Source organism: Suricata suricatta, chromosome 9, assembly GCF_006229205.1.
Source record: "Suricata suricatta isolate VVHF042 chromosome 9, meerkat_22Aug2017_6uvM2_HiC, whole genome shotgun sequence".
Lineage (NCBI taxonomy): Eukaryota > Metazoa > Chordata > Mammalia > Carnivora > Herpestidae > Suricata > Suricata suricatta.
Window position 1 is genome coordinate 84261746 of NC_043708.1, and position 14587 is coordinate 84276332.

The 14587-nt window shown below is 37.1% G+C and overlaps 1 protein-coding gene and 1 pseudogene across 4 annotated transcripts in view; one reads left to right on the forward strand and one right to left on the reverse strand.

Annotated features, from left to right (window-relative positions):
* CTDSPL2 (CTD small phosphatase like 2) overlaps nt 1-14587 on the forward strand; it is a 76676-nt gene that overhangs the window by 12198 nt on the left and 49891 nt on the right. For all 4 annotated transcript variants that reach the window (XM_029951364.1, XM_029951361.1, XM_029951363.1 and 1 more), the window contains exon 2: nt 13374-13583. In XM_029951364.1, coding sequence (XP_029807224.1) covers nt 13398-13583 — 186 coding nt within the window. In that variant the 5' untranslated portion in view covers nt 13374-13397. The remainder of the gene's footprint in view (nt 1-13373; nt 13584-14587) is intronic.
* Nucleotides 435-690, reverse strand: LOC115301464 (annotated as a pseudogene).

Consider the following 14587-nt stretch of genomic DNA (forward strand, 5'->3'; position numbering starts at 1 on the left):
CTGTTCTAGAGCTGTAGTTGGTAATTCCATGATTTCTTTGTGCTCAAGTTGCTTGGGATGAATTCCCTTGCCTTTTCCTTGGTTTAGACCAAAGGAAAGGGTTCAAATTGGCTAGATTGACAGTAAAGAGAATAATTCCCCAATGGGTCCTTTGTTTTGTTTTGTTATTGTTGGAGACCCGTTTAATGTGGACATTCAAGGATTGAAGGCCTGGGCAGAGTGGAAAGTGCCCTAAAATTAAGCAGGCAGACAAGGTGGGTAAGGGCTGGCCCACACATGCCAAGGGGAGTAACAGAAAGGTGGTCCAGGCAGGCAGGTCCATCAGGGGACCTGTAGGCAAGCCCTTGAAAAGGTATCTGGCCAGATGATGAATGCCTAGGTCGGAGCCTCACACAGGGAGGCAGGGTTAGGACTGGTTGAAGGCTCCCAAGAATCTAGGGACTGGCATTGCTAGGGGCCTCTCTGAGCTGCAGCGGGAACTCACAGTGTGTCTGCCGGTTGGAGTTAAATGGCTCTTGGAAGTAGGTGTGGAGGTGGTCGTTCATTCTTCACCAGTTGGTCCAGACAGGAGTTGATTGATCTGTCCAACATGGAGTTGGTGGCAGCATATTCTGCCTCTCTGAAGCCATCTTGTTCACTTTCCGCACTTGCCTCCACCAGCGTGCCCAGGTTCCTGTTGGGACCCAACATTGTGGGCTTGGGTGCCCCAAGGGCTGCGTGATGATGAAAGATGATGGAGTGCAGTTATTGTGCATCCACATCCAGCACAGGGTAGAAAGTGGAGGACCAGAAGAGCAGATTTTTTTTCCTCTTTCCTAAACATTGTGGTTCTCCCAAAACTATGTTATGGTCAGCCCCTCCTCTACGGTTTTTGTTATCTTTTCCCTAAACCTTTCTTTCTCCCAGCCAGTCCTACTTATCCTTCCATTCCAATTCCTGTTATGAAAGGCCCAGAAAAACCAGATTTATACTAAGATATACAAGTTCACAGGTACATAAGGTATTTAATTTGAGTAGGTATAAGTGAAATCATAATATTTGTCCTTCTGTGACTGATTTATTTTCCTTAGTGTAATGTCCTTAATGTCCTTAAGTTTCATCTGTGTTGTAGCATATTATAGAATTTCCTTCCTCTTTAGGGCTGAATAATATTCCATTGTAGATTTCAACTACATTTTGTTTATCTACTTTTCTGTCAGTAGACACTTTTGCTTCCACCTTTTGGCTATTGTGAATATGGCTGTACAAATATCTGTTTGCATCTCTGGTTTCAGTTCTTTAGAATATATACATAGAAGTTGAATTGCTAGATCATATGGTAATTCTATGTTTAAATTTTTGAGGAACTGCCATAGCATTTTCCACAGTGGCTGCACCATTTTGCATTCTTATCAGCAGTGCACAAGGGTTCCAGTTTCTTCACATCCTTGTTGATAAGTCTTATTTTCTGTTTTTTGATAATGGCCATCCTAGTGGGTGTGAAGAGGTATCTCACTGTGGTTTTGGTTTGCGTTTTCCTAATGACTAGTGATGTTGAGCATTTTTTGATGTGTGTTTTGTATATCTTCAAATTGGAGAAATGTCTTTTACCTGTTTTTGAACAGGGTTATTTGATTTTGTTGTTGTTGTTGTTATTGTTGTAGGAGTTTTAAAGTATTTTCTGGATATTAAACTCTTAAGAGATATATGACTTGCATGTATTTTTTCTCATTCCATAGGTTGCCTTTTTCACTGTTGATAGTGTCCTTTTTTTAAAATTTATTTTTTATTAAGAAAATTTTAATGTTTATTTTTGTGAGACAGAGACAGAGAATGAGCCGGGGAGGGGCAAAGAGAGAGGGAAACAGAATCTGAAGTAGGCTTCAGGCTCCAGGCTGTCAGCATAGAGCACCCCCTCCCTACATGGGGTTCGAACTCATGAAATGCAAGATCATTACCTGAGCCAAACTTGGATGCTTAACCAGCTGAGCCACCCAGGTGCCCTGATAGTGTCCTTTGACGCAGAAAAGTTTTTAACTTCCATGTAGTCCAGTTCATCTTTTCTTTTTCCCATTGTTGCCTGTGTTTTCGTGTCATATCCAAGAAATAACTGTCAAAATTAATGTCATGAACTTCCCCCTATTTTTTTTTCTAATAAGAGTTGTATAGTTTTAGCTCTTAAGTTAAGGTCTTTGATCCATTTTGAGTTTATTTTTGTATATAGGGTAATAAAGGGTTAAGCTTTATTTTTGCTTTTGGATATCCAGTTTTCCCAGCACTAGAGATCTGTGGTTTTAGTAAGAGTCCAAATAGGTTTGGTGTAGAAATAGGGAATATAGTTTTGCACACTATTGCTATAATGGTTTGGAGTCTAGATTTTTCTGTCCAATTATATTATGGGTAAAAGTATGCCATAGTAGCTTCCCTGGAACTGTAACCCCCATTTGTAACACTATTTCCATGAGAAGTTATATTTTGAGCTCCCAACTGCCAGTTTGTAAACACAGCTGTTTGTAAGTTAACCGTATTTTGAGGCTTTGTATAGACAGGGGTTCATTCAGCGGGGAAAATCACTTGTGACTGACTATGTATTTGGAAAAAGAGAAGAAGTAAAAACAAACTTTAGAGGGTAATGGGAAATTACAATTCTTAGTGTCTTAAAAAAATTTTTTTTTTAAGTTTTTATTTATCTTGGACAGAGAGAGCACACGTGTACACAAGTGTGAGCTAGAGAGGGGCAGAGAGGGAGACACAGAATCCAAAGGAGGCTCCAGGCTCCAATTGTCAGCACAGAGCCTGATGTGAGGCTGGAAATCACTAACCGTGAGATCATGACCTGGCTCAACTGACTGAGCCACCGAGGTGTCCCTCTTAGTGTGTTTTAATTAGTTTTTTGTTGGCGATAAATACATCATTTATACATTGCCAGTGATTTTTATTGAAATTACCTGGAAATTGATCCATAAAACGCTTCTGCCATTTTTTCCACCTCATTTTCCTCCATCATAAGATGGAAATAATAGATACTGCTTTATGATGTTGAAAGATTAAGCGAAACAATGTATCAGAAAGCACTTAGGACAGTACCTAAGTAGCTCTTGGTTAATATATCACTTTAACCTTTACATGTTCAGATAAATATAGTTAAGATAGGAGCTTTAGTTTTGAAAAGGATAGTTTAAGGGTTGGTTTTCTGGAGCAGACAGGAAACTTACTTGAAAACCAACACAGTACTTTTTTAGGCAGTGTTTTGGTAGTGTGCTTGTTTGAATTATGTTTCAGTATTCAGGTAAGCATATACATTTGAGCCTTTATTTTAGGATTTTAGTAATTTGCAAGAAATACCAAGAGATTAAATAGCAAATATTTATTGAGATCTTTGGAAATACAAATTGTTTTTGAAATGATAAACATAGTTCCATTATTTTGGGGAGTTGGGGCAAATAATGTAAATATCTAACTTCTAAGTTAAGCCATAATTGGCAAACTAAAAAAGTTATATAATATTTGTTTAAAAAAATTTTTTAACATTTATTCATTTTTTAAATTTATTTTTTTCTTTTATAGTTTATTGTCAAGTTGGTTTCCATGTAACACCCAGTGCTCATCCCCACAAGTGCCCTCCTCCATGTTCATCATCCCCCTTTCCTTCTCCCCCTTCCCCACCAGCCCTTGGTTAACATTTATTCATTTTTGAGAGACAGAGCATGAGTTGGGGAGGGACAAAGAGAGAAAAGGAGATGCAGAATCTGAAACAGGCTCCAGGCTTTAAGCTATCAGTGCAGAGCCTGATGTGGGGCTCGAACTCATTGTGAGATCATGACCTGAGCCGAAGTCAGACGCTTGACCAACTGAGCCACCAGGCGTCCCTATAATATTTGTTTTAAGTATTAAAATGGGAAAAAAATCAATTTTTGGGTTTAAAACAAGGAAAATTCTACTTAACCAAGTTGCAAGAGTTAAATTCTTTTTAGAAATTCTTCATATTGAGCACCTGAGTGGCTCAGTTGGTTAAGTGTCCCACTCTTGATTTCATCTCATGTCATGATTTCATGGTTTCTGGATTTGAGCCCTGCATCAGGCTCTGTGCTGAGAGCCCGGAGCCTGCTGGGGATTCTTTCTTCTTTCTCTGCCCCTCTCCTGCTTATGTGCGCTAGTTCAGGTGCTCTCCTTCTTAAAATAAACTTTTAAAAAAGGAAATTCTTCTTTATTAAATAAGGGAATTGATGTTATATATTTACAAGTTTTATTCATTTCACTTTAAATGTTCTTTTTGTTTAGAACTCATTTAACATTTTGAAATACTTGCATTGGAAACTAGTGAGCTTCATGTCTCCTTAAGTTATTTGAGCACATTTTAGGTTACCTTTAAACAGAAAAACTGAAAGATTTCTGCTTTGGTTGGGGAGGGTGAACTAGTGTTCTTTCAACTTCAGTATTTTGATTCTTTTTTTTTTTTTTTTTTTTTTTTTTTAATTTGAGAGCACACATGCTCATTCACAAGTGGGGGAGGGGTAGAAAGAGAGGCATGAGAGAGGATCCCAAGCAGGGTCTGTGCCATCAGTGCTGAGCCCTGTGAGGGGCACAAGCTCACAACCTGTGAGATCATGACCTGAGCCAAGATAAGAGTCAGATGCTTAACCAATTGTGCTACTCAGGTGCCCCAGTATTTTAATTCTTAAAAAAAAAAGAAGAAGAAGAAAGGGCATGCATTGGCATTTAACCAAATGGGAACTAGAGATAGCCTATAAGTGTAGTTAAGACATTTATTTTTACCCATCATGATTATAGTTTAAAGCTCCTTTTACTTTTGGGCCACCTGGGTTGCTTGGTCAGTTGAGTATCCAACTCTTTATTTTGGCTCAGGTCATGATCCCAGGGTTGTGGGATGGAGCCCCACATTGGGCTCTACACTGAGCATGGCATGGAGCTTGCTTAAAGATTCTCTCTCTCTCCCCCCATCCCTCCCTCCCTCCCTCCCCCTCTTTTTCTCTCTCCCTCTCCCCTCCCTCACCCCACTGCTCCTCTCTCCAAGCCCCTTTCCCCTCTCAAATTAAAAAGAAATTTTGATGTGCAGGATTCAGTATGTGGATACCTTAGGCCCTCTTTAGTCTCTGTTGTGCAGGTGTGCTGCCTCAGCCAGGAATGTGGTTGGCCCCTGGATCTGCAGACTATTAGAGCTGTTGGCCCTCCTAGTTCACGGGGTACAGAAATTATTACTTACACCAGAAATGTCACTTATACAGATGATACCATGGAGTGTGGTCATTGTCCAACTGCTGTAAATCATGTGAGTCTCTTTCTATGGTGACCTCAAAGTTGACAGTCCTCTCAGCCTGACAAACCATCTGAGTTTGCAGGTAGGGAGTAGGGGAGTAGAGCAGCCCAGATAGAAATGACAGACTTCTAATGTTCTTATCCAAAGTTGAGCAGTTTTATAAGGATTCTCAGATTGTTACATGCATTTGGTTTATTTCTAGAGTACTGAAGTGGTGGTTTTTCTTATTTTGTCTGACTGAATGGTTGCTTTCTGTGGAGATTTGTTGACCCTTTAAGTTGGACATAGTCAGAATTCCAGGGATTTTATTTTTAACTTTTTCTATATCTCTGTCTTCTTGTTCCATACTGTTCTAGGTTCCTGAGGACCCTAGTAAATGGTAGACCTGGAATTAGAAATCTAAATAATTTTATCTTATGACAGGCTCACAATAACCATGCCATACTGTTACCATATGCATGATTATTGAAGCCAGAAATGCACTCTTTGCATTCATCCCTCACTTAAACTTTTTTCCCCTTTAATGTTTGTTTATATTTGAGAGAGAGAGAATAGAGAGAATGTGAGCAGGAGAGGGGCAGAGAGAGAGGGAGACATAGAATCTGAAGCAGGCTCCAAGCTCCAGGCTATCAGTACAGAGCCGAATGCCGTGCTTGAACCGAGGTACTATGAGATCGTGACCTAAGCCTGAGGTGGTCACTTAATCTTCGTTTTTTTTTTTTAAGATTTTTATTAATTTTTTTAAATCTTTACTCCTAACATGGGGCTTGTACTCATAACTCTAAGATCAAGAGTTGCATGCTCCACCTAGTGAGCCAGCTAGGCTTTTAAATCTTTTTAAATCTTTGATTTTTTAAAACAAATGTTTATTATTTTGTTTTTGAGAGGAGATAGAGTGCCAATGGAGGAGGGGCAGAGAGCGAGGGAGACACAGAACAGAGGCAGGCTCCAGGCTCTGGGCTGTCAGCACAGAGCCTGAAATGGGGCTCGATCTCATGAACTGCAAGATCATTACCTGAGCCAAAGTCGGACACTTAACCTACTGAGTCACCCAGGTGCCCCTGAATCTTTTTTTTTTTTTTCAAGTAGGCTCCAGGTCCAGCGTGGGAGCTCAGTGTGGGGCTTGAACTTAATAATCCTGAGCCCAAGACCTGAGCTGAGATCAAGATTTCGATGCTTAACTGACTGAGCCACCCAGGCGCCCCGCCTTTTTTAATGTGTGAAAATATTCCTTTGTTCTATCTATTCATTTAATTTTTTGTTCCTTTTTTTAGTCTAGTTCAAAAATAATTTTTTGTTCTTATTTTTTTCCAAGTTCTTTTACTTGGTTTCCCTTTCCTTAAATCCTGGTTAAAATTGTTCCTTAGTATCAATGTCTTTAAGGTTACTTGGAAATAGTATGTAGTTATGACATGCTTTTATGGATTTATCTTACTGTCTGTAGAAAGTTAGAGATTTTGTTTTGCATTTCTCTCATGACTGGGCTCTTATCTAATTTCTGTTACTTTTTAATGTGAAATTTGTTTCCTTGAACTTTTAGAGGTTTGATTCAGGACAGTTGTTGACTTAAAGGAGCTTTCTTACCATGTTAAAAAATGTGGACACTTGGTTTCTTGAGGTTGCTTAGTTTATGTTCCTCTGCCCCTTTTTCTGTAGATGTTCTCTTTGCTTTTCTCATTTGATACTGTCCTACTCTATTTTGACTTAACTCAATTTTGTTTCAGTGCTGAACCTTGTTGGTAACTCTGATAATGAGGGTTTTAGTTTCTTAAAAAACTTTTTAAATGTTTATTTATTTTTGAGTGAGAGAGACATAGCGTGAGGGAGGGGCAGAGAGAGAGGGAGACACAGAATCTGAAGCAGGCTCACGGCTCTCAGCTGTCAGCACAGAGCCTGACCCAGGACTTGAACTCGTGAGACATAAAATGGTGACCTGAGTCAAAGTCAGATGGTTAACCGACTGAGCTACCCAGGCGACCCTTTTGTTGCTATTTTTTAATGGAAATATTAAACATATGCACAATGTAAGCAGTGGTATTATGAAGCTCTATAAAACCATCATTCCTTTTGAGTAGTTATCAATATTTTGTCTGTCTTTTGGATCTGTATCCCCACCCACTCCCAGCTTCTTGCTACTTGGTTAGTATTGTTCATAGGAACTTTTTACATACTTTGAAATACATAGATTTTAGCTATAACTTTTGACAAATAGAGCCATACTCCACTGCATACAGGTCATTTCTTTTCCCCAAGGCAACTTCTATTTTGATTTTTCTTCTTAGATTATTTTTGCCTCTGATAGAAATTTTTAATGGTGCCTGCCGTTGCTTAGCATAATGTCAAAGATTCTTTCATGTTGATGATAATAATATTCGTTGCTTTCTGTTTTCTAATTATTATTCTACCGTGAAAACACCACAGTATTCATTTTTCTGTCCATAAGCATTTTTGTTGTTTCCAATTTGGGGGTCCATTGTAAATAAAGCCTGCCAGGAACATTTTTTAAAAGTATCCTGTGGACATGTTTACATTTTTTCTTGGATAAAAACTCAGAAGTGAAAAAATTACTGGATCAAGGGGTGAGGTGTTGTTTAAAAGAAATTGCTCAACTTCTACCAAAAAACCTTATATTCTCACCAGCAGAATATGAGAGTGCTTATTGTTCACATCCTTGCTATCAGTCTTTTAATTTCTGGTCTTTTTAATTTTTGCCTTTCAAGGAAGCATAGATTAGTATTCTATTAGTAACACTTCTGATGGCGAATTATATTGGCATCATCATTTCATATGCAGTGGCCAATCATCTAGCGTTTTTAATAAAATGTCTTCTTGGGTATTTTAATTCTTATGAAGTCTACGGGAACCTGGATGGCTCAGTCGGTTGAGTGTCTGACTTTGGGTCAGGTCATGATTTCATGGTTTGTGAATTCCAGCCCTGCTTTGGGCTCTGTGCTGACAGCTTGGAGCCTGGAGCCTGCTTTGAATTCTGTGTCTCCCTCTCTCTCTGTCCCTCCCCTGCTTACACTCTGTCTCACTCTCTCTCAAAAATAAATGAAAACATTTTAAAAAATTGTTTTTTGAAGTCTAGTTACTAGTTTTTGCTTTTATAGTTTCTGCTTTTGTGGTTATTTTTCATGCAATAGTTTTACTTCTTTTTTCCTAATGTGAATTTTTAAAATTTATTTTTTATTGCCTAATTCTATAGCATGAATCTCCAGTAAAATGTCAATAGAAGTGATGACAGTGGATATCCTTGTCTTATTTTTTATCTTAAGAGGAAAGCATTTACTTTTTCATTATGCAATATGATGTTAGCTATGGATTTTTCATGCTGCCTTTTCTCATGTTTAAGAAGTTTCCTTTTATTGCTGGTTTGTTGAGTATTTTTATTTTGAAAAGGGTGTTGGGGATGGTCAAATGCTTTTTTTCTGCATCAGTTGATATGAACATAGGAATTTTTCCTTTATTCTTTTAACATGGTGTATTGCATTGATTGATTTTCATGTTAAACCAGGATTGCATCCTTGGGATAAATTCCACTTGGGTCATGGGGTCATGGTATGTAATCCTTTTATTAAGCCACTGGATTTGGTTTGCTAGTATTTTGTTGAGGATATTTCCATCTATGTTCCTAAGAGATATTGACTAATAGTTTAACTTTTCTTGGAGTGTCTTTGATTATGGTATCGGAGTAATGCTGACCACATAGATTGAGATGGGAGTTATTCCTCAGTTTGGAAGAGTTTGAGAAGGATTGATGTTTAATTCTTCAAATATTTGGTAAATTTCACCAGTGAAGCCATTAAAATTGGATTTTCCTTTGTGGGACGTTTTTATTTTTAGTTTTTATGTTTTTTAACATTTTTTTGTGAGATGTTTTTAAAGAAAATATCACTAATGCAATCTCTTATTGTAAGTCTTTTGGATTTTTTTTTTCCTTGAGCCCATTTTACTTGTGTCTTTATAGAAATTAATCCATTTCTTCTAGGTTATCTAATTTGTTGGTGTACAGTTGTTCATAGTATTCCTTTAAAATTGTTTTTATTTCTGTAGTATTGGTATTAATGACCCATCTTTAATTCCTGACTTTAGTAGGTTGAGTTTACTCTTTTTTTTTTTTTTCTTGGTTAGTCTAATATAAGGTGTGTCAGTTTTGTTGATCTTTCCAAAGAACAAAGTTTTGGCTTCATTTTTTGGTTTCTTTTTAAAATCTACTTGAGTTCTTTTTGCTTTATTCTTTATTTCCTTCCTTTTGCTTACTTTAGATTTAGTTTGTTTATGGTGAAAAGTTTTGTTACTAAGTTGAGGTCTTTTTCTTTTCTTAAAAAATTTTTTTATAACTTATTTTTGAGAGAGAGAGAGAAGGGGAGGGGCAGAGTGAGGAAGATCTAGAATCTGAAGCAGGCTCCAGGCTCTGAGCTGTCAGAGCCCTACGTGGGCCTGAACCCACAGGCTGAGAGATTATGACCTGAGCCAAAGTCAGATGCTTAACCAACTGAGCCACCCAGGTGCCCTGAGGCTTTTTTCTGTTATAAGTATGTACATAAATTTCCCTCTGAGCACTGTTTTTGGAACATCTCATGTGGTTTTGTTTCATTCTGAACAATACATTTTCTAATTCACCTTGTGATTTCTTCTTTGATACAGTGCTTACATATTTAGGAGTTTGTTGTTTAATTTCTGCGTATTTGTTAATTTCTCAAGTTTCTTTCCTTGTGACTTCTAATTTCATTCCAATGTAGTTGGAGACCATATACTTGTATGATTTTAATTCTTTTAAGTTTATTGTGACTTGTTTTGTGTCCTGACATGTAGTCTGTCCTAGAGAATATTATGTATTGTGCATTTGTTAGGTAGAATGTTCCATATGTATCTCTTAAGTCTAGACAGTTGTTCATGTCTTCTATTTCCTTACTTCCTTCTATCCAGTATTGAAAGTAGGTATCGAAATATCTAACTTATTGTTGAATTGCCTATTTTTCCCTTTTGTTTGGCAGTTTTTACTTAACATATTTTGAGACTCTTGTGTTAGGTGCATATATATGTTTATAATTTCCCTCTAAATGCTGCTTATTCTGTCCCAGACATTTTGATGTGCTCTTTGTTATTTAGTCCAAAATTTTTTATTTTCCTGTGGTGTTCTTCTTTTTCTTCTCCTTGTTGTCCTCCTCTTCCTGACTCATGATTTATTGTATATTTTAAATTTTAAAGTATTTGGTACATTTTTTGTTTTTGATTTGTAATTGTGATCAGAGAACATACTTTGTAAGATTTTTCTTTAAATTGATTCAGACTTGTTTTATGTCTCAGCATATGGTCTGTTGGTATTTCATGAGAAATTAAAAAGTGTATGTTTCTTCATGTGTTGTCTGAGTAGTCCAGTAGAACTTTTTTTTTATAACATTTATTTATTTTTGAGACACAGAGCGTGAACAGGGGAGGGGCAGAGAGAGAAAGAGATACAGAATCTGAAGCAGGCCCCAGGCTCTGAGCTAGCTGTCAGCACGGAGCCCGATGTGGGGCTCGAACCCACAAACTGTGAGATCATGACCTGAGCCAAAGTCGGATGCTCAACCATCCCGGCCCCTCGGTAGAACTTTTGAAAGTTCTTGAGGGCTTGACTATTCCAGCCCTTTTAGACATATTAAATACAATTCACTAATGGGATGGACAAAACCTTCTGCATTTCAGCTCTTTCTTTAAATGCTCTTATCTTTCATTCTAATAAATGCCCACTGGGTATTTTTGAGTTCAAAGGACCTTTCTCCTAAGCTTTCCCAGAACCATCTTCACTCTTCTTCAATGTGGAGTGATCTAGCATTTTGTATATACACTATGATATATATATTTATCTGCCAGACTTTATGATTCTCATGAGCAGAGGTTATAGTTTTCATCCTTTTTAGTAGCAGGTAATTAATATGTATTTCAGTTTTTTATCAGCCAGACTTTGTAAAACTGGGCTTATTAGCCTATATGCTTTTAATCTTTTAAGACCTACTTTACATTAGTGTATTATTTCATAAGATGTTATAATTCCGATTTAATGATTCTAGGTTTAAGATAGATTCATTCTTAGTTGTTTCGTTTGCTTGTTTGAGAGGGAGAGAATCATCCAGTGAGGAGCCTAGATGGCGGATGGTGGGCGAGGCACAGAAGGCTCAGTCTCATGACTGAGATCATGACCCACAGAGCCACCCGGGTGCTCCTCTGTAATTGAAAAAAAAATATTTTCCCCCCAAAATACCCAAGAATGGGTGGCTCGGTTGATTGAGCTGCTAACTTTGGCTCAGGTCATGATCTCACAGTTCATGAATTTGAGCCCTGTGTCATACTCCATGCTGACAGCTCAGAGCCTGGAGTCTGCTTTGGACTCTCAGAGAGAGAGAGAGAGAGAGAGAGAGAGAGAGAGAGAGAGAGAGAGAGAGAGAGAGAGAGAGTGTGTGTGTGTGTGTGTGTGTGTGTGTGTGTGTCTGTCTGTCTCAAAAAAAAAATTAAAAAACCTGAGAACAGAATCTGGTTGGCTCTGCTGGTTAAGCATCCAACTCTTGATTTATACTTGGATCATGGTCCCAGCATCAAGGGATTGAACCCTGCATGAGGTTTTGTGCTGGGCATGGAGCCTGCTTAAGATGATCTCTCTGCTTCTGTCTCTGCCCCTCCCCCACTTGCTCTCTCTCTAATTAAAAAAAAATTACAGAAATTTATTAAGAATAATTTTGAAGATTCCCCCTTGCATTTGCTATATGAAAATTTTCCTTTTTTAAGGAGTGCTGTGCTGAAGAATTAAAGAATTAAGACATCATGTATGTACTCTAAATAAGGTTTTAAAGTAAATAATACATGTTTTGAATGATAAATCACTTTAGAAGTTAACATTGACTTTTTAGGAAAAAAGGCAGCATTTTTTATTTTGGGATGGCAACTTAAAACTGAGCACCATTTGCTGATAGGGAAAAAATAGTTGTTTATAAAGGTGTCTAGGGACTTCTTTGGTGAATCCTTTGAGTTTGGGGTTTTTTGTTGGAGTAGATTATGTGTGTATGTGTGTGTACATGTAACCTGCTAAAAGTTTCTAACATTTTTTCTGTGACTGTTCTATTGGTTTAGTAAAGACACAATGTCTCAACACTTCTTAATTTGTTGGTGAAGACTCTACCCTTTGCCAGGATTTTTGGCATCTTTAGGAGCTGAGAATGCTTAAATGGAGTTAGATTTTTCTGTGAATGCATTTGCTATTGTGAGTAGCATTGACGACCTGCGGTTTATAGTCTTTTCTAATTCCTTTTTAATTTTGAAGCTTAAGATGGTAAGATGAATGTATTCTTTATATGAGTAAAAAAACAAAGTGACTATAGTTTAGCAGTGATTGAAGTAGGATAGGAATTCGCATTTCTTAATTCTTAGTTTGGTAATTATATTCTATTTCAGATTCTAATTTAGGGTATATTCTTAACTACCTCTGTGTCTTGATACAGTTTTGTCAGCCATTAATTTTCTCATCTGTAAAGTGAGAGAGTTCAAGTAGATTGCCTCATAATTTCTTTCTGATGTGAATTCAATTTTTAAAGTATCATGTGTGGTAAGATCAAATGATCTTATAAATTGAATGATTCAACTGCTCTTTTTACATTTTCATGATTGTTGATAATTAGAACCATGCTCAGGTAATTAATTCACTCATTGAGGGTTTCCCCACTACATTGTGAGCTTTAGAGGACAAAAACCTTATGTATGTTGTTTACTGTTTATGAGGTGCTTAACCTAGCCCAGTGCCTTGAATGTTGTAAATGCTCAATAAATATTTCTTCACTGAATGATTGAATGAATGATAATATTGGTACAGTTGGAGGTTGCATAGTGCTGTGGAAGGAATATGCACACTTTTTGGTGTTATTCATATTTTAATTAGCTTATAGGGTAAAATATTTCAAAAATTGTTGGGAAGGTTATTTGGGGTACCATGTAAAAACTCAAAGCATCCTTTCATTTAAAGTTTTGGTTTCTTAATTTAATCCCCTGGAGACCTACACCAAGGGCTTTTTATTATATAAGATGGGCACATTTGGCCACAGTAGGTTTAATTTTAATAACCTTTGTTATTTTTCTCTTATAGTCTTATATGTGGCACCCATAAAAGATGAGGCTGAGAACACGGAAGGCTTCTCAGCAGTCAAATCAAATCCAAACACAACGCACTGCTAGAGCAAAGAGGAAATATTCAGAGGTTGATGATAGTCTGCCTTCAGGGGGAGAAAAACCACCGAAAAATGAAACCGGCTTGTTGTCTTCAATTAAAAAATTCATTAAAGGAAGCACACCCAAGGTAATGATTTTACCTTGTACTTAAAATTGAAGTTTAGACTGTTTTCTTTAAGCATGCACAGATGAGAAGTCTTAATATTACTTGTAGGTTAAGGAAATGTCTACATTTTGATGTTATTTTAAGAATAGTAACATGAAAAATATTTAATGGCCATTCAAGAAAACATTATTTGTTCTACTTAACTGACACACTTCACCTTCTCTTTTTTCAGCATAGTATTATGTATAAAAAGCAAAAGAAATTTTTCCTTATTTTATGTATTTTTTCTTTTCCTTTGTTTTCTTTTCAAAGAAAAGTTACATTTTCTTGTTATTATTAATACATTGGGAAATGATTTCTCTATCTGAATTTTAACACATACAATGAAAATGTATTACTTCATTAAAGATGAAGAAAAAAGTTGTTAAAAAATGGACACTGATGAGGAGGCCCATGTTCCACATTCATACTCTACTCTGGACCAACTTGAATGAACTGAGGAAACGCATTTACCCCTCTGAACCTTAAGAAGACTGTGAAATGGGACTATTCCTAACTGCTTTGTCTGCCTCAGAGTTGTTTTTACATTAGATGGCAAACAGAAAAAGCAGTTTGAGAAATTTTAATGTACTCTATAAATAGTGTTATTATCATTCATTATATGTATTTAAAGCAGACATTAATAAATAATCCAAGATTTTGGTTAAAAAAAGAAACTTGATAGAAAGATAGGTTTTTACTATGTCTTCTGACGTCTCCTTATATTCTTCTTCCTTCCTTCCGTCCTTTCTTCCTTCCTTCCTTTCGCTTTTTAGAGAGAGAGAGAGATTATGTGTGCGAGCTGGGGAGAGGGGCAGAGAGAAAGAGGGAATCTTAAGCAGGCTCTGCATTATCAGCACAGAGCCCAATTTGGGGGGGGGGGCCGATCCCAGGAGCCTGGGATCATGACCTGAGCCAATATCAGGAGTAAGATGCTTAACCAACTGAGCCATCCAGGCACCCCGTTTATATTCTTTTGATCTTGG